Below are 21,323 nucleotides of genomic sequence, written 5' to 3' on the forward strand. Positions count from 1 at the left end.
GTCCTGGGGATCAAACTTGGGCCCTTGTGCTTTCAAGGCAGGTGCCAGAACCACTGAGCTAAATCCCCAGCTCTCATAGACTTTTTAAAAAATGATTTTGGTGCATAATTTTTGCCACAAATACATAAATAGTCTTTAATATACACAATAATTTTAAGTAACATTTAGATAGTTGAAGTTTACCAGATGGATATGTTCATAAATAATTTACTTAGCATTAGTTTATTTTTTAACATTGTTTTTTGTTAGTTTTCATTGTAATTGCTTCCTTCCTTTCTGGTTTCCTTCCACAAATACTTAATCCTGCTAAGGATATAGTGATAAACAAGGCAGGTTAGTATACTTGCCCTCACTGAGCTTACATTCTATTTGAGCAAATAGACAAGAAGCAAGTAAATAAATACACTGTTCTATTTGATAGTGTGGTTAAATATAATAGGGTGATGAGTGCTGTGAAGAAAAAGGTAAAGAGAAAAAATGATGGGCAAAAGGTGCAATTTTAGGCTTTTATTAAAGCTAGTTTTTGAATGAAAATCTTTTTTTTTAAATGAAAATCTTTATGCGTTAATTCTTTTGACCTTTAGAATTATCTCCTAAGGATTTCTCTGAAGAGGAAAGATAGATCAAAATTGGAACATTTTTTACCTCCTTTTCTTGCAGGTTTCCGTGAATTTCTTTTCACCTCTATTAGACTACTCCAGTAACTGGAAAATACCTTCCCCAGTTAATCTGAAAGCCACTGAAAGGCAAGACACATTTGTATTCCCCTCAATTATAGCAAATAGCTTACATGTAACAGCTACAATGAGTAACTAATTATTGACTGACAAGATTATGTATATTTTCACTTAACACTTTTAACAACTGAAATCAGGGTTAAAGAGGTAGGATCAGAAAACAAACATTTTTAAAATTGTCAAATTTGAGCACTTTAATAAGTATTATGTAACAAAGATATTTAAAAGTTCATCCAAAAGGAAGGGATCCTTCATAACACACTTGCTACCCTTATTTCTGCTGATATTTTCCTATTCTTGTGAACATGTATTTTTTACCTAATAGCATTCATAATGTATATACCTGAATGATTTATTTTTCTTCCTTGAAGAAAAAGTATGTTAAGGGCCTAGCATGAGCAGAGCCAGAATGAGAGAGTGGAAGAGCACATCACTTCTACCACAGAGGCTGCTGTTAGTAGCATTGTAATGCTGATGGGACCTGCTGCTGGGACTGATGCACCACTGCACACTGGCCTGAGGCATAGCCACTTAGAGTGTGGTGAACCCTGGGGGCAGTGAAACTGAGGGGAGACTCTTAATGGGCATTTCTTACAGGATGTTTTTAAAAAATAAATAATGACTGTATTCTCTCCTATGACTTCAAGGAAATGCAAGTAGCTGAGCTACAGTTCCATGTATTTTTGCAGTGTCTCTCAGCAAGCCCTTTGCTGTGAGACAAAAGGTTGTTCTGCTCTAGGCAAACATGCTCCTCCAATATGTGACTCCCTCTCTCACTTTGCCTTTCTGGATGGCCACACTCAGGTTTTCTTGATAATTGGACAGACTGAAGCATGTACCAGAACAAAATATTCAAGAATAAATTTTTGGGCCGGGGATTTAGCTTAGTGTTTCCTCTGCTTACCTTGGAAGCGCATGGTCCCGAGTTCAATCCCTGGTACCTAAACAAATAAATAAATTTTTGTGGGTCTTTTCCTCTTTTGGTAGAAGTGCTTTAATTTGGACTCAGCCAGAATATTTGGTGTAGTCTTCTGTTCTGCTCATAAATTTTTTTTCTGAAATTTTTTGGCTGAAAGTTAGACCCTAGGCAAAATACGTGTGGGCCATACCTCTTTGCTTTATTAGGTAGGTGTCTTCTCATTTCTCCTTTCATATATCTCTACATCCCAAACAGTACCTTTGTGGCATCTGTTCCTGTCTATGCTGGCCTTGTTATTGAGTTCTAGATTGTGGATACAGACTCACAAACTTAAATATTACATACAGTGGAATTGAGTGGAGTGGCTAGAGTGGGATGCCAGAGTAAGAGTTAGAGTGGACAGATAACGGAGCTAAGGGGGACAGCTGTTACTCAGACTTTAGTGTCCACAGCTGCCTTCTGCCAGTGTGGGCTTTTCATGGCTGATCTTCCAGTTTTTCATAAAATGCAAAAACATTTTTTTTATGAGCAAATCATTATTGTGTAGGCTTAACACATCATCTATTGGCCAGGAAATGTCTGAATGTTTGACCCATTCCCACCCTGCTTGCCCACCATCTGTACAGCAGAGTTTGCCTCTTCAGTGTGTTCCCTACTTCTTGTCTTTCTTTTTAAGCCACGTGTAATTCCTGCATAAATGCTAATTGCTATTCTTCTTAGGGTATTTCTTATCCTCCTCTTCCCTCATTACCTCCTCCACCCAATTCATCATCATATCCTGTTGATTTTAATCCTCAAATAGATCTTGAATCTCATCTTCATCTCCCAGGAAACAATGGTTTTACTTTCAAAAAAAATATTGAAATTAAGAAATTTCAGGACTGAAACCTGAGATGTTTTGATCAGACCTAGATTTCTTGTTCCCTTGACTCTCCCTGAATGTTGAAACATGGATTGCATACTTAACCTGCCACATTAGTGACATCATGGTGATTAGAGGAGTCTCACACAGTACACACCTTCATAGCTATCTTTTCTGAGTATAGTTGAGAAGATTTTAAGATTTTTTTGAGAAGATAGAATTAAAATTATCAGGGAAAGCGTTTTTCAGTTACTGGAGTATCTAATCTAAAATGAAACCTGGCAGATTCTAATTTTCAGACAGGAATTTTAAAAAATGTTAATAACAAAAACAAAATAGAAATCTTTTTTTTTTTTTTTTTGCTACTTGAAATGTCATTAGTGAATACTTGATCTTCTGATACTCTACCACCTCCTTGCCACCAAAACAAAAAGATTTTTCTCCTCAGCTTTTTCCCTTATGAAGAAATCATACTTAACTTCATGTGGTTACTTAAGCAGAAAAACCTAGGAAGCTTCCTTGCTGTATATATATATTTTTTCTTCTTTCACTGTCTCCCTCACCCACTGCCTCCATCTAATTCATCATCAAGTTTTACTACTTCTACCTTTCAAATACATCATGAATCTTATTTCTGTGGTGCTTATCCTGTGCCAAGTTACTATCATCTTCAGTTTCACTAGTGCAGTCATTTCTTTAAATGGTCTTTGCATTTCCTTTTGTTTCTTCTTTGAACCATTCTCAGGAGTCAGAATAATCCTTTAAAACATTGAAAACTTAAAATCTTTAATAGCTGCTTATTGCACATAGATGAAATTTTAAAAAATTCTTATGAGATCTTCTAAGCCTCTCTAATCTAGCCCTTCCTATTCTTCCAGACACATCTCACAGATTTCCTGGCTTTCTCTGTGCTCCTCCTCTAGCTCTTTAGACTTGCGAGTTCTTTGCTGTTTTAGGATCATTTCCTTAGCCCAAGCCTTTTCCCCTGTATCTTGTCAACTTCTCTGTATTCTAGATCTCATTGTCTCCATAGTTAGGGTTACATTTCCCTGCTAAACACCTCCTGCTTTTCCTTCATAATATTCGATATGGCCACCATTATTGATTTCTGTGACCCTTGCCTAATGTCTTTCTTCTTCCATCTTTCTAATTCTCTCCCCATCCTGCAATGGCCTGTAAGCTATTTGGACCTTATCTCTTTTGCTCCCTGTGGATCTTCATTGAATGCATAGAACATATTAGGTCCTCAGTAAATATTTGTTGAATAAATCAAAGAATTAAATTCAATATGCTTCACTTTCTAGTATTTTTCTTAGTGATCCTACGTCTCGAAATGAGTTGGATTAGTGCTTTGGAGGATGTCCAGAGCATAATTTACATATCATCATGATAAAGTAGACCCTAACAATGCTTAAAAATAGAAATCTACTTTTTATTATCCTAATTAATCTATCCTTTTTTGGTTAATGCTGAATGTAACTAGTTCTTTTTTTCCCACTCTTGTCATAGACGGAAAAGACGTAACTTCAGTAAACAGGCCACAGAAATCTTGAATGAATATTTTTACTCACACCTCAGCAACCCCTACCCCAGTGAAGAAGCCAAAGAGGAGCTGGCCAAGAAATGCAGCATCACAGTGTCCCAGGTGAGAGAGGACCCCCGTGGGTCTGTCCTGCTCTCCTCTGATACAGGGAACCTGTTCCTGCCTTAGGGTCTCCTTATACAATGCCATATCCAAATTGTTCATCATTGAAGAAGATAGAAATAAAATCTAGATATTTCTGCATTTTTATGCAAGATTTTAAAGCTTAATTTTTACAAAACCTTAAATGGCAAGGAATGAAGATTCTTCCTTCTCTCTAGTCCTGAGTGTAAATCTTCTATAATTAGGGCTTGAACATGGACTCTTCAGCAAATGGACCATAGTCCTGGTTTCCCTGACTTAGAGGACCAACCTAAGCTTCTACAACTGGAGAGGCCAAATTATTTGCTGTCAAAAGAAAATTTAATATTTGGTTAAAACTTGGAGGAATTCACTAAGCCCCTTTTTGGTAACCATGCTATAATCTTTGGATCCCAAGAATTTCTTTGCTTCCTTCTTTGTTTCTGTTAAAGAGAAATATTAGATTTATGCCAGTCAGAGTTGTTATTCTTTTGTACTCTTTTGTACTCGTCCATTTGTACTCTTTGTAGCTCTGAACTTTCTTTACATCTTCTAATAACAGCAATATATTTAGCTTTTATCAGAGAAGCTGGTATTTGTATTGAGGATTGAAGATACTTTAGTATTCAAACAATTTTCCTTCCTTAAAGCATAAGTACAGTCAGTCCTCACTATCCATTGATGTTTACTCAGCCCCCCCTCCCTCCACCCCACCCCCCGTGTGCTGGGATTATAGGCGTGCACCACCATGCCTGGCCTGTCCCTATCCATTGAAAGAAATAATCTGTACTCAATGTATATAGACTTTTTTCTTGTTTAGAAAAATATAGTATAGCAATTATTTATATAGCATTTACATTATATTAGGTATTATAAGCAAAATAGAGATGATTTAAATATACAGGAGGATGTACAAAGGTTAAAGGCAAATTGTATGTGTAATTTCATGTGAGAATTTTTCAGTGTCCTCCAATTTTGGTATCCTTTGTGTGGGAGGAGTTGGGAGCTAATCCCTTCATAGATACTTAAGGACAGTGTGTCGCTGGCATTAACACTAAAATAAATTTTATTCAAATACTTGTATTTTTGTTTACAGATTGACATTTGAATGGCATTAATTTATAGCATACAAAAGTGATAGTTTATCAACCATTTCTTACACAGTGGAACTTAAGAAGAAGCTAATTTTGGCAGATATTTCAGTGTCCCCTAAAAGTCACATGATCCAAGTTGTAAGAGCAGTTTCCAAATAAATATTACTAGTGTGCATCAGAAGTCCAGAATCTAAAGGTCCCCTTCAAATTCCAGAGAGGGTCTTATATGATATTTTAAGTCTTTGTCATTTAAAGGGAAAAGGACTGAGTTTAAGATGATTTTCTGCCCCTATTTTGGCATAGTTGTTCATCGGTCCTGCAGAGGAAGCTTTGATTTTATATATAATTAAGATTTCACATAAAATTTATTGTCATTCTCTCTTGGACTTAGTGATATATCTTGATTCCTCTTGGACAGTTTGGAGTGGGACAGATACAGTTGATTTGGATTGCCAGCTCACAAAGATGATACGCACTACAGAAAACTTGACTGTTAGTTTACATATTGTAATAGTCACTGCATCTTGAAATACTGAGTATAATATGCTGGATCAGACAGAGAAGACCAAATCAGAAGTATATTCACTTTATTTGGGTTTGTCTGGAGTGTGTATTTCCTCCATACATAATGGAAGGATTAGACTTGTGGTAAACACCAGCTGCTGAAGCCAAGTCTAGTTTCTAGCACTCATTGTGCCCCCAACATAGACTTTGAATGTTGTGGATCCTATTTAAATTAATGTGTTTTTCTGCTTACATTGTGTTTCTTACACTTCTATAATATATATACCAATGGAGAATAATATTGATTATTTTTTTAAAAAACACTACAGTGGATTTTTCATTAGCTTATAGGACCTAGCACTTTGGGTATACTCAGTATGCACTTGTAGAATAAGTGATAAAAGGTTTCCTTCTGACTATTCTGAGTAATAAGATTTTCGCTTCTAAAATATGCTAGGAACACACTTTCTAAGTTTTTTTAAAAATTGTTAATTACTATATTTCACATTGAGGTTTTGTGTTGTTGGTTTTTTTTTTTTTTTTTTTTTTTTTTTTTTTTTTTTTTTTTTTTTTTTATTTTTTTTTTTTTTTTTTTGCTTTTGTGTTTTTGGTTTATTTTGAGATTGAGTCTATGTTGCTCAAAATGGTTTCAGACTCCTGGGCTCATGCAGTTCCCCTGCCTCAGTTTCCCAAGAAGCTCCCAAGAAGTTATAGATGTATATTCTTTCACTTGAGCATTTCACTTGATTTCTGCAGGTTAGATTCTGAAATTTTTTAACAATTACTGGAAGAAAAGTCCAAGTAATATAGACCTAAGTCTATTTATCTATCTAAAAATCAAACTCTCTCACCCTTTTTCCTCCAGGTCAACCTTTCAAAAATAGAATTTCAATAGTCAGTTCATGTATCAGTTTAAATTATTGACAGTTTCCAATATTTACCTACTTTCTGTCTAAAATATTAATTTCTCTACAATTCCCTCCCCCCAGACCTCTGAAGTAGATGAAATGATGTTATCATTTTAACCATTGGAGATAGCAGTTGCTATCCTTTTAAATTGATGTCATTTTGTTTAGGTTGGTTAGAGGTAAATGCAGTGATTTTTCTGTTTCAGACCTGACAGGTCAACCATTTTAAAAAGGGGAAACATTGTTTAAAATATAAATCATACTGAAGTATAAGATATTTAAATAGTCAGTTGCATGAAAAGATCTTGTCTTATTTAAAAACTGCAGCAAAATAACATTTTCTATTTCTTCAATTTGCAAAACATTCTAAGTCCAATCATAGCAAGGATTGTCAAGCCTGTGTAGCAGCAGAACCCTTACCTTGCTGATAGGATTGTAAATTATTAGAGCTAATTATAAAAACTTCTGGTGTTATCTTATAAATTTGAACATGCACATGCCATTCAACCCATAATTTCACATAGAGTGAAACTACCTCTTGTGGTGTTTATCAAAAGACACTGTTTGAAATAGCCAAAAAATGTCACACAAGCAGCTGTCTATTGGGTAAAGGGAAAAGAATAGTCAGTGCCCCAATGGAGCACCATGCATAGAGAAGTGTGTCAATTCTAGTGATTCTAGGAATGAAAAATGTAAGTTACAGATTATATATCATGTGATACCATTTTTATCAAGTATTTTGGGGACAGTATGTGTAGTTAAATTTTTTTTTAAGATGAGAAAAAGACTGATAGAGTCCAGTGGGATGGGGTCAGAAGGGACATTCAGAGTCTCAGTGGTATTAAAGTGTATTTATTTTAGTTGTTGTTATTGTTGTTGTTTGAGATAGGGTCTCACTATATAGTTTGGACTGGTCTTGAAATCACTGTGTAGCTCAGGCTGGCCTTGAACTCACTGCAATCCTCCTGCCTCAGCCTCCCAGTGCTGGAATTACTGATAGGCACCACCACATCTGGCTGGATGTAACCAATTCTTTACTCTCTGAGGTAGTCCTTTTTATATACCTTTACACTATCAGATAAACAACAATATCAGGCTCCATAGACCAGCTCCCGTAAGATGTCCTACCTTTAAAGTTTCTTTCTTCCATTTTTAAAAAAATACATTGTGGAGACTGCATCCAGGGCTTTGCACATGCTATATACAGTTGCTCTAACACTGAGGTACACCCTAGCCCCTTTCTTCCACTCTTTAACTCCAAGTTTTTTGAAGCATAAAGATTTGTGTTACTAAAAATGGAAGCAATAGGGAGATCCATGCAGAGTGGGCAAACAATAAGAGATGTCCCAAAGTCATAGCTGTTTTTAATGTATGGGGTGATTCTCCTTATGTCTAACAAATATTTGTTCCTACAGTGTGGGAAAGGTAGTTCTAGGTGCTATTTGGATACTATTACCATTCGACAGATCCTTTTGTGTTCTTCAATTAGCATGTAATTATATGTGCTAACTTGGAACATGCCTGTAACATGGGAATAATTGTTAGGTTTTGGTGGACATCAAGCCTGAATTCAATTTTTAGTAATAACTTCATCATATGCACACTTGTGCACACACATGTATGCATGCACAATCCCAAACTATTTACAATGGCATATAGAAAAATAATAGTGTATTTCTTAATTTTAATAGTGGGTTGACAGGAATCGATTTAATTAGTATACATTATAAACCTACATGTGTAAGTCAAGGTAGTTAAAAATCTAAATATCAGAGTTGTTAAAATGGAAACAAGTAGTTTTTGTAATGCATGTAATGTGCCAGCTACTGTGCTAGGGTTGGGAGAGGCATCAGTGAAATTACTGGGCAAAACTCTTGATCTACCCTATAGAAATTTGTATATAACATAGGCCAAGAGATACATGCAGGAATATCCTTAGTCTTAGTATTCATAGTAACTACGACTAGAGATAATTTAAATGTCTATCAAGGAAAGTGCTTAAATAAATATGGAGTATTTGGAATATTGTAAACCACAACTATATATAATTGCACAATGCTAAAGAAGTCATGAATCCATTTGTAAAAAGTTCAGAAACAGGCAAAAGTAACCTTAGGTATTGAAAGTCAGGATAGTCGCTGGGTGTGGTGGTGCACACCTGTAATCCCAGCACTTGGGAGGCTGAGGCAGAAGGATCACTGTGAGTGAGTTCAAGACCAGCCTGGGCTACATAGTGAGTTCCAGGTCAGTCTCAACTACATAGTGAGATCCTGTCTCAAATAAACAAAAACGAAAGTCAGGATAGTGGTTACCTTTAAGGAAGTAGAGATTGGAAAGAGGAAACAGTGTTTCTTGATCTAAGTGCTAGTTTTATGTTTTTTGCTTTATGAAAATTAATCAAGCTTCTATGCTTATGATTATGGAGCTTTTTTTTTTTTTTTTTTGGTGTTTTGAGACAGGGTCTCACTATGTAGTGAGACTGACCTGGAACTCACTATGTCACTCAGGCTGGTCTCGAACTCACAGTGATCCTCCTGCCTCAGCCTCCCGAGTGCTGGGATTACAGGCGTGCGCCACCACGCCCGGCCACCGGAGCTTTTAAAAATATGTATTTTTTACTTGATGAAGAAGTTTACATATCCAAGAATGAACGTGCCTTTGTGGTACTGACATTTGAGCAAGGCTTGTGCACAGATGGTGAGGTACATTCCAGGCAGAAGGTAAAGCAAATACAGATCTAGCCATGAGGGAAAAGCATCTGGAGCAAGGGTGCAAGGAGGAAGTAATCAAAGAGGCTTTGTAGCCCAAATGATGCCTTCTTGGTCATGGTGATGACTTGGGCTTCGCTTTCTTTGAGCAAGAGGAAAACAAAAGTGACCACCTTAAGTTTTAATAGCATCCCTGTGGCAGCTGTATTGACGATAGACAGTGGGAGGCAAGGATGAGAAGCAGAGACACCAGTGAGCATGCAGTTGAGTAACTCAGGCTAAGGACATTGGGGTGAGGGAAGTCTTAGAGCAGAGGGACAAGATGTGGCTGGGAAGTACAGCCACAAGGGATTACTGATAGGTGATTTAGGGTATAAGAGAAAGAGAGGCAGGGAAGGATTTAGCAGTTTTGGGCTGAAGAGAGGAAGGAGTACAGTGGGGAAGGATTTGGGAGAAGCGGGATTTGAGGGATGGGGGAATCAGGAGTTTGATTCTGCACATTCTAATTTAATACACACTAGAGGTTTTCAAGCTTAGTATATATAGGGCCGGGGATTTAGCTCAGTGGCACCACACCTGCCTTGCAAGTACAAGGTCCTAAATTTGAGGCCTGATAACAAAAAAATTAAAAAATGTAATATATGATATATATTAATATATATGATATATATTATATATCATATATAAGTACAAACAGGAATGGGTAGACACAAATTTTATAATTTATATTAGTTTTACATTAACTTGTGATATGGTAGTTTACAACATGTCAATATAGAATTTCATGCTGAATTCAGAATTGGATTTTCTGGTATCTTAAGGCTTAGTTTGACTTGAGTAAGCTAGATTTCCCCTTTTACATAATGACCTGAAAATTCACAAAAGAAGAAATGATTTCAAATTTCATATGCACCAAGAATCATACTTAAATTGTCACATATTCTTAATTAGCAGAGCAGATATTGCTATGCTTTCACTTTTTGGAATATAGCTAAGTTGCATTGATTATTCAAGTTTTTAAGCCACAAAAGCCTTCATTGTTCTCCTGATTCCAGTTCTGAATTTGAGTGACTCTAGCCCTACCTTTGCTGCTAGGTGTTTTTAGAATGAAAAACGTTAATTTATTCTTTATTGCTATTATAATTGAAATATATAGTAAAGAAAGGATTGATTTTTTTTTTTTCCCCAAGCAGATGAGAACCTGAAATGGAAGAGGTTAAAGTGACAGCATTAGGATTCATTCATTCATTCAAGTAACATTTTAGAACCTTTAAACTCACACACAAGACATATTTTTACAATCCAATGTGGAAAACATTATGATCTAACTCTTACAGATGAGTAAACTAAAGTTTATCGGACTAATTTGACAAAGCTTACAAAGCTCAGTGATTAGTGGAATGGAGAAGGTTCTTACATGGAGATTCTTCATAAAAAGGGAAAAACTGAATTTTACTTTGTTTTTTCCCCAGCAATGTGATTCATCCATGCCCGGGGTCCAGGCTGCAGAGTCCGGGTTTGTGAGGCACAGGCTTGGACTTGCATCACTAGGGCTTCATCATTTTCCCCCTAGGCTACAGTAGAGACTCTAGGCTAGTTAGCAGCCTGAGGTCTCCTTACTCATTAAACTACTTATTCCAAAGCAGCGAATATTCAGTAAGCTAATTAAAATTTGTAAGTAAGATTTCCTTATTAAAAAAATCTATTAAAACAAGAAGAAGCCCATCATAATAATTAGAGCAGGGAAAAAAAAAAAAGGATTACAGTACGTTTCAGCTGTCCATAAAAGCTGTTTCAGTTACTTTGGCAGCAGACAGAGGCAGAAGTGGATTTCTACTGTAAGTGTGCAGTTGGCAAACTAGAGGCAAGCTAAAGGAAATGGCAGTTATTTTGTTGAAGCAGTTTTCACACTGTCTTAAAGGAAGGCACCTGGCATTGTGTGTCCTTGTGGAGGTGAGACATCATTAAAGAGTGTGCAAGAGTAAAAGAGTAGGTTGTAAAACCATGAGAGCTTTGAGGATGCTGTGACACTGGTACAGATTGAGCACTCTGGCAAGATCTAAAGAAAACAAGGGAAGCCTCAGATTTGTGGTGATGGTAGTAGTTTTCTATAAAGTGATTAGCATGGTCTTAAGGCTGTTCCAGTAATGTCAGATATTGAGTTTATTTTAGTATAGATTTTGCTGAAGAAATCTCTTAACACTCATTTGATGTGGCACCTACAGGTGGGCAATTTCCATGTTAGACTTAATGTTTTTTATTTTTCCTATAGAAATCTTCATTAGAATTATGGGCCTCCAGCTTTTGCCTTCTTCATCTTCTTTTGCCTGGTCCTTCCCATCTTCCATTTGAATGAATATTCCTATCAGGCCTTCCTCCTGCCTTCTCTCCTCCTGGTGGAAAGCATTGCTTTGCTTTTGCAAGGCATGTCAGGCTAATAGGCTAATCTATAAGGCAGAGTCCCAGTAGAAAACAGATGGCACACTCAAATTAGAATAATTTGAGAAGAGTTGAATGAAGTGACTGTTTACAGAAATGTGGGTAGAGTGTAAGAAACCACAAAGATGTTGGTAATATATTGTGTTACTACTCCTTTGGCCCTAGGAGATGCAATAAGGGTTACCAGAACCTATGTCTGAGGTGGTATGTGAAGCCTGAGAAAAAGGGAGGGAGTTGGAGCAGATACTCTGACCTCACTTCCCTCCCTTCCTCTTTCTCCTACCCGTGCCCGCAACAGGCCCAAAACCTGGGTGGTTGTGGGGCAGCCTCCTGGGGCTCACACATAGGAAGGAGGGAGCGGAAGATGGAGAGTGTTGCTCAAGGGTGAAGGCTCCAGATCAGAACCCACTTCACACTCCAGCCTCTTGGTCCTCCACTTCTGTTGATTCTCTGATAGTCTTACTCAGGAGCCTTCTCCGGGTGTGCTCTTGAACCTTCCCTTCTCTCTTGTGTTGGCTTCGCCTTTCCTGATTCTTCTGTCAGGATGTGGAGAGCACATTGTTTTTCTAAAGTGAATATGGTTTTGAGAGTAGCAACTGCAAACATTAGTAAGTTAATTTGATCCAGCCAAAAGTACTTAATCAGGATTTTTGGCTGTTTCCCCAACTCACTCAGCAGGTACTGAGTGCTTACTACAGTGTGTGTCAGACACTGTGGTAAGGAAGGATGAATATGATATTGTTCTTCAGAAATGTCAGATTTCTCAGAGAGTGTGTGTCCAGACATGCTTCTGTCAGAAAATAAAAGATAGCTGAAAGAATGCACACATGCATATCAGTGTCACAAGTGTGGGAAGGAGTTTACTCTCTACTCATAGGATCAGAAAAGGGCCTCTAAGAAAATGATCCATGTGGAACCTGGAGAAAGTTGAATAAAACTCTGACAGGAAGATATTGGGGAGAAAGGGTATTCTAAGCAAAAGAAACTTCATAAGCAGAAGGTATGTATGTTAGGAAGACAGGCTAAGAAGGCTGGAGCCTGTGTAGGTATGTGGGGCTTATTAGAGTGGGGCTGGCAGCCTCTGTGAAGTCTCAGACTGGCTTGGACTCAAATCCAGCCCCTCCCTACCCTCTTAGCTCCATCGGCTTAGCAAGGCATTTTTACCTCACTCTGCCTCCCCCCTTATTTGGATGTGCTTCATAGAATTATGGATGTTTTTGTGAGGTAATGCACCTGACAAAGTACCCATTACAAATGTAGTAGAAGACTTTATTAAAGAGTAATTAATGCTCTTTCTCCTTTCTAGAATTCTGTGTCTTTGCCACCACTGCCATTTTTCTACTCCTTCACTTCAAGTGTAGGTCCTACAAGAAAACTTTCCTTGATATCCCAAGTTCATATCCTCTCTTCTTTATTCTCATGGCTTATTTTCCTTCATAACACCATGATTATAATTCCAAATCATGAATTGTTTAATGGATGATAAGCTCCATATTGATAGCAACTGCTGATTATTCAGCACTACAGTCTTTTGTTTTGTTTTTTTGGTACCAGGGATCGAACTCAGGTCCTTGCGCTTGTGAGGCAGGCCACCGAACCGCTGAGCTAAATCCCCGGCCCTCAGCACTACAGTCTTAATGCCTATCAGTGTTTAGAACCTAGACATTCAATTAATGTTTGTTGAATCAGTGATTTAGGTACCAGGATATAACATTAGAAAGTCAAGATTGAACTTTATTGGGGAGGGTCTTCAATTATAAGGTTATACAGACATATATATATATATCTATATATATATATATATAGATATAGATATATGGTACTATTATGTTAATTAACCAGTATAATGTAAGTAATTATGTTAGGTAATCATGTTACTATAAGAACTATAATAATATAATGTCAAGCCAAGTGTAGTAGTATATATTTGTAATCCCAGCTACTCAGGAGACTTGAGGCAGGAGGCTCACAAGTTTGAACCCAGCTTGGGTAACTTAAGGACTTAGTAAGATTTGCATCAAGGTAAAAAAAATAAAATTAAAAACAGAGCTGGGGTTGTAGCTTAATGTGAAAGCCCTGGGTTCAATTTCTAGGACAGAAGGAGAAGTTATTCTTATGTGTTATAAGAGCTATGAAATAAAATGAGGAAAAGGATTTCTGAGGTGGGGGTATATTAATCAGATTTGTTAATGATAACTCTAGCACCAATGTGTAAGATCATTTTGAAGGGGAAAGCTCTAGAATGAGGACAGTAGTAAAGTATTAGCATAATTCAGACAAGAAACAATGAGAATTGAAGTCACTAGAAGTGAAAATGAGGGACGGTTTTGAAGGTATAGGCATGATTGGGGATAGGATAAAGAATTGGAGATGGATGTGAGAAGAGACTAGTAATAAAAAGATAGCTGAGGTGCCTGGGCTAGACAGCTGAAGATGGTGATCTTACTAGATGAATGAAAGAGACATTAAGGGTTTTTGATGGTTATGCCACATTTGCATTATCTTTAGTATCTTGGTTGGAAAATATTCAGTTTGGATATACAACTTGAGAAAGGTCAAGGTTATCAATGTAACTTTGGGGATCTGTCATCTACTTAAATTTGTTGTTGAGGACCTGAAACTTGCAGATAAACAGAAAATAAGGCTACAAGAAAGTACATTTCCCTAGGTCATTTGCCAGTTCTGAGAGTATGACTAAAAGGCTGAGAGGTTAAGCAACTTTGCAGTGCTTAGAGGGAGAGAATTGGTCTAGAACCTGCCAAAGAGGCCATTTTTTCCCATTGTTTTTGGTTTAGGACTCAGACTTTTGGGGCTTTATCTTAGCAGTAAGAGTGTATTATAAATAAACACTAACAGGGCTGGGGATTTAGCAGCACCGCACCTGCCTTGTAAGTGCAAGGTTCTGAGTTCAATCCCCGGTACCAAAAAATAAAATAAACACTAACAGATACTACTTCTACTTTAAAGTACCTCAGTTCTTGTGTGTATGTGCATGTGCGTGCATGCTCACGCACTAATGATTGAACCTGTGACCTAGTACTTGCTAAGCACATGCTCTAAGCCACACCTCTAGTGACAAAAATACCTGTTCTTTTTTTAAAATTAATTTGATTGGTATACGTTTGATATATGTAATGATCATAGTCATCATAGGAAATTTGTACCTGTACATGTCTTGATTCTTTTTTCCCCATTCCCCTTCCCTCCATTCAACCCTTCTTCCTCTTCTTATTTACAAATGCTTTATTTCCATGTTTTTCCTATTCGTTTTTTCCTTCTCTTTCCCCTCCCCCCTCCCTTCTTTCCTTTCCTATTTGAACATTTTCTTTCTACTTCCCAATATCTGTTATCCATTTGGTTTTTGTTTACACTTTCAGTTTCTCACATGAGAAACAATGTGATATTTAAACATGTTTATCTGATTTATTTCACTTAAAAGTATGATCTCAAGGTGCCTCTATTTACCGTAGAAATGTCTCAAATTTATCCTTCTTTATGTCAGAGTAGTACTCCGTCGTATTTAAAAACTGCATCTTCTTTATCCATTCATCTGTTGATAGGCGTTTGGGCTGTTTCCAAGATTCAGCTATTACAAATTGTGCTGCTATAAACATGAGTATGCATATGTCATTGTGGTATGGGGCTTTTAACTCTTCTAGGAAGATACCAAGAAGGGGAAGAGGTGGATCAAATGCAACCTCCAGCTTTAATTTTTTGAGGAATCTCCATACTGGTTTTCATATTGATTGTACCAATTTATACTCCCACCAACAGTGGAGAAGGATCCCTTTTTGCCTACTGCATCACCAGCATTTGTTGTTCATTGATTTCTTGATAATAGCAATTCTTTCTGGAGTGAGATGGAATCTCAGTGTTTTCATTTGCATTTCTCATTGACCAGTGATGTCGAATATTTTTTCATATATTTATTTGTTGTTCATACTTTTTCATCTGAAAAAAAGTCTATTCATTTCAGATGCTCATTTTTGGAGTGGGTGTTTAAATTTGAGAGGGGTCTGTTTTTTTGAGTTCTTTATACAGTGGACCCTTGACTACAAACTTGTTCGGTTCTCAAGGGCTGGTTGTAACTCAAGTTGGTTGTAAGTTAATACAGCTGAAATCTGGATATTTACCTGGGTACACACTATAGATAACAAGTGGTAAATGAATCTTTCATTAACCTAATTAACCCAAGTTGTTTGTATGTCAGGCCAGTTGTAACTTGAGGATCCACTGTACATTCTAAATGTTAGCCTTTTGTCTGAGGAATAGCTGGTGAAAAAATCTTCCCATTCTGTGGGTTGTCTTTTCACTCTCTGGTAGTTTCTTTGCTGTCAAAAGCTTTTTAATATGATGAGATACCAGTTGTTGATTCTTTGTAATATTCCCTGTGGGATTGGGGTTTTGTTAATAAAGTCTTTGCCTATACCTATGTCTTCAAGAGTTTTATCTATTCAAGAGTTTTACCTATCTTCCATCAGATTTAGTGTTTCTGTTTTAATATTTAGGTCTTTGATGCATGTAGTGCACGGTGAGAGATACATGTCTAGGTTTAATCTTCTGCATGTAGAAAGCCAATCTCCTTAATGAACATAGATACAGAAGACACTGGCAAACAGAATGCAGCAATCAGCAAGAAGACTGTATACCATGACCAAGTAGGATTCTTCTCAGAGATACAGGAATGGTTCAACATATGCAGATCAATAAATATAATATACCACATTGACAGAATAAAGGACAAAAACCACACAATGATCTCAGTAGATGCAGAAAAAGCATTTGACAAAGACTCATACCTATTCATGATAAAACCCTACAGAAAATTGAAATACAACGTTTTTCTTTTTGGAATAGAGATTTTTTTTTATCTCAATCTGATATGACAAACCAACAGCCATCATACTAAATGGTCAAAAACTGAAAGCTTTCACTCTAAAATCAGGAACAAGAAAAGGAAGCCCCCATCACCACTGCTATTCAGTATGGTTCTAGAAATATTAGCCAGAGTAACTAGACAAGAGAAAGAAAAGGAGTAAAGATAGGAAGTGAAGGAGTTAAATTATCACTATTTGAGGGTGACATTATACTCTACATAGAAGACCCGCAAAACTCCACCAAAAGATTCCAGAAGTAATAACCAAATTCAGTAATATACCAAGATACAAAATCAACACTGAGTAATAAATAGCATTTCTGCACACAAACTCACTGGAGAGAAATTAGGGAAATATTACCTTTTACAGTAGCATTAAGGAAGATGAAATACTTAGGAATCAATCTAATGAAGGAGGTAAAGGCCTTTACATTGAAAACTATAGTACTATGAAAAAGGAGATTAAAGGGGATATCAGGAAGTGGGAAAATATCCATTGTTCTTGGATAGGCAGAACCAGTATAGTAAAAATGGCCATACTTCCAAAACTGTTATACAGATTTAATGCAATCCCAATCAAAATACCAATAGTGTACCTCAAAAGAACAATCCTAAAATTCATTTGGAACCAGGAGAGACCTAGAATAATGCAAGCAATTCTAGGCAACAAAGGCAAGACAGGGGGCATCACAATCCCTGACTTGAAATTATACTACAAAGCTATAGTGATAAAAACAGCATGGTGGGCCAGGGATTTGCCTTGCAAGCCCAAAGTCCCAAGTTCAATCCCTGTTACCCCCAAAAAAGAAAATGCAGCATGGTACTGGCAAAAAACAGGCCTTGGAATCAATGGAACAGATTCGAAGATGCAGAAACAACTCCAAAAACACTCAGCTACCTTATCTTTGACAAAGGGGTCAAACACTTTCACTGGAAGAAAGATGTCTTCTTTAATAAATGGTTCTTGGACAACTTACTTTCCAGATACTTCAGTTCTTGAAATTAGATTGTTCTTATTCATAGATATCTGGACAAAGCAAATGAAAGCTTTTCTGTGGAGAAAGAGAACATTATCCCAAGTTTCTACCTGTATCTATAAAGAAAGCTAATATGGCATTAGGCACACTATCAGGAAAATAAACATATAAGAAATTATGGTGGCATGTACAGAAACAGCAGACAACAGGAATAAACTCAAAGAGATCTAGAAAATAAATGAATCTACATGGAATCTACAATCGCTATGCTTAATATGTCCAATGGGGAAATAAAGACAAAATGTAGAATTTTGTCATGAAACTGGAAGGATCAAATGGAAATTTTAAAGCTCAAAAAATATAAAAATTAAAATTAAGAGTGCAGTGGATGGGTTTTAATGCTAGTTAAACATAGCTGAAGAGAAAAAATTTTTTTTTCTCATTGAGTTAATTGGTACATTTTAGGTATACAGTGCAGTTACATTCATCATTGGGCTCTTGTACCTTTACAAGACAATTCTTGGTTCTCATTTTTTCTCCTTACCCCTGCCCACCCTTCACCCCCTCCTTCCTTCACTATTTGCAAATACTTTATTTCCATTTTTTCATTTTCTCATGTTTTTTTTCTTTTCCTTATTTCCTTTCCCCTACCCTTCCCACTTCCTCTACACCTTTAGCCCTTTTCTCCCTATTTCACATTGTCAATTATACCATTAGGATCTTATGTACCATTATAGTTTGTTCACACCAGAGAAACTATTTGGTATTTATGCATGTGTGACTTATTTATTTTACTTTAGGAGTATATCCTCAAAATGTATCCATTTTCCTATGAATGACTCTTAATTTTTCATTCTTTATGGCTGAGTAGTATTCCATTTTATAGAAAAACCACATCTTCTTTATCCAGTCTCCAACTGATGGGCAAATGGGCTGTTTCCAAGTTTTAGCTATTACTAACTGTGTCACTATAAACATAGGTGCACATATATCACCAGTGTGCTGCCCCTAGTGCCAAGGTTTCACAGGCTCCAAGAAGGAGAGAGCTTAGAGGAGTAGGGGTAGTATGCCTGTTCTTAGTCTCTGGTAGACCTCATGTTGGTGTATTCTTTACTCCAAAAATGCACGTGATTCACTTTTGGTGAGAAATATTTATATATATTTAAAGGGTAGTATCCCTTTTGAGGGTAAGTATTCTCAATTTAAATAGTCATTGAGAGGGTGGGGGTAAAAGCTCAGTGGTAGAGAACTTGCCTAGCATGTGTGAGGCCCTGGTTTCATGCCTTAGCACAACAAAATATAATAATGATAAAATATATAAATAAAGTCAATGAGATTTTTCAGGGTATTTAAAAAGAAAAAGAAATTGGTCTGTGTTTGGTTGGAAGTGGTATTTTAATAAATAAGGATTTCCCTTAAACAGGCGGCTTGACTGTAGGATTTTTTTTTTTAAATGTAGGACTCTGAATGTTTCAGTGTTTTTTCCTTTTACTAAATATCTCGTGGCAAAAAGTCTGGCCCATCATTATGTAGAGCACCCTTGAGTTTGAGCTCTGGGATGCTGATGTGTTGCCTGGGAGTCAGCGCCAACCTCTCAGTGTTCTCCTAGGAGGTGGCTCCTAGTTTGTAGTGTCAGGATTGCGGAATCTGTCAAGAGAGGCTTCCTTAAAGCCTGTGAAGAAAAGCCTGTTGAGTTGTATACCTGAGTTTTATTCTTTAACATGGGAGAAATAATCTTAAAGGAAAAAAATCTTTAGCTAGAAATGTCTTCTGAAATTATTTAGAAGCAGCCCTCAGCTTGAGTTTTAGGGAATGAGCAGTGTCATCTGTTCTGTGTGTGCTGTGGCCGAGAGGCTGACGTTTTATATACTTTCGCAGATGAGCCTCTTTGTGAATGTCACCAGCAGTTATCAGTCCATCATACATAGAATAGAAAGGGCAAAGCCAAACTGTAAGTATGTCGGCACATTATGGCAATAAAATGTTTCATGGCCTCAAGTAAAAAAAGGACTGTACTTGACAAGTGAATCTGTTTTAAATTATTTCAAATATTATGGGAATGGAATTTCAGTTTGTTCAGTTCTCCTATTAGAAGTACACTGTGCTCCAAAAGTCAGTTTTGTAGACAATTGTTATGAATTTGGAGCTTATTTTCTAAAAGAAAAAAATAAATAAATGGTTTGGGTTCTGGGCTGACCCACATTTAACTGCAAAGGAGCTGAAATGTTTTGCATTGAAAGATAGAATACATTTGTGCCCCTTATAGTTTAGGAAAAGAAAATTGAATAGTCTTATTTTTAATATTTTTATCAAGAGTATTAAGGAAAACCAGGTTGTATTAGATAAGATCGTGGAAAAGGCAAGTTACATAAACTGTGGCTTCAGTTTTTGTATCAGTAAAATAGGATGTTTTTAGTGGTTAAATGAGAACACGTAAACTTCTTGTACATAGGTGGCTCATGTGGGCTCTCCATAAACTGCCATTGTTTAAACAGATCTAAGTGACATCCAGACAGGTTGCCAAGACATCCTAGATCCAGTGCATCATTCTGCTGATTGGCTGGATTGGGGCAGGAGCAAGGAGGGACAGGGAGACTGCCTGTGCCTGTGCTGAACAGCAGCACATCAGGTGGGTGGCAGATTGGCACTCAGTCTGGGCATTCCCTTCTTTGGTAGGAAGTTCATTATGCTCAGGCATGTGGGGGTGCACCTCCTTTCCTTCTCTTAGTGTTGCCTGTTTCTCTTTACCTGTGCTGGGAGTATGAACTGGCTCTCCTAAAATCCAAAGCCTCTGTGAAAAATGTGGCCTGACCTTAGTCACTGCAGTTTGCAAGGATGGCTTGTACACCAGGGGCCCTTGGAGGGGTTTGTTGTAATTTGTTTGTTTTAAGAACATAGAAAGCTAACATTTATTGAGTGCCTGGCATATTCCAGGTACCTCCCATGCATGTAACATACTCCTCACTTAAGGTTTACAACAGCCCCATGAAAGTAGGTATCCTGAGTGCGTCTGGTTTGCCAGGAAGAAGAACCTTAGATTCTGTATCTTTCCTAAGGCAGGCTAGTTACAAAGCTAGGATTTGCACACATTTGCTTAGCCCTCAAGCCAATTTTTCTGTCTTCTGTGTTGTCTAGGGAATGCACACCCTTTTGAGGAGTAGAATGAGATTTAGCTTGTTAATACTATTAGCTTTAAAAACTGAACAGAATCTCACTTCTATCCCTCATTTCAAATTGAGCCACATAATGGAGATGAAAACATACCGATTAGGGAGACACTGTTTGAAAGAGGTAAAATTGTTTACCGCATAGATATGCTGCTATGTTCCATTTTATACGACTTAGCATTTCAGCATTTCATAATTTGTTACATTTAATTAGGCACAGTACATAAAGTATGCATCACAAGTAAACATGGGGAAACAGTGGCAAATTTTTCTAGGATTTGTGCTTCATAAATTTTCAGTTTGCTGATTTCGATAATGATGTTTTCATGTCAGCTGCTTCTGTAAACAAGGGCAGAGATCCCCTCCCTGACACAGTTTGTATGAGGAAACAACACTGAGGATGAACTGCAAAGTTCTTCCTTTTGAAGATTATGTCTTTAAGTAATAATCTTCTCATCTGCTTACTGTT

General features: G+C 37.0%; 1 protein-coding gene across 2 annotated transcripts in view; it reads left to right on the forward strand.

Annotated features, from left to right (window-relative positions):
• Positions 1 to 21,323, forward strand: part of Pbx3 (PBX homeobox 3) — a 211,055-nt gene that overhangs the window by 175,230 nt on the left and 14,502 nt on the right. For both annotated transcript variants that reach the window (XM_010613549.3, XM_033759127.1), the window contains one exon: positions 4,028 to 4,163. In XM_010613549.3, the coding sequence (XP_010611851.1) occupies positions 4,028 to 4,163 (136 nt within the window). The remainder of the gene's footprint in view (positions 1 to 4,027; positions 4,164 to 21,323) is intronic.

This window comes from Fukomys damarensis, unplaced genomic scaffold, assembly GCF_012274545.1.
Source record: "Fukomys damarensis isolate Sample0158 unplaced genomic scaffold, DMR_v1.0_HiC HiC_scaffold_36, whole genome shotgun sequence".
Classification (NCBI taxonomy): Eukaryota; Metazoa; Chordata; class Mammalia; order Rodentia; family Bathyergidae; genus Fukomys; species Fukomys damarensis.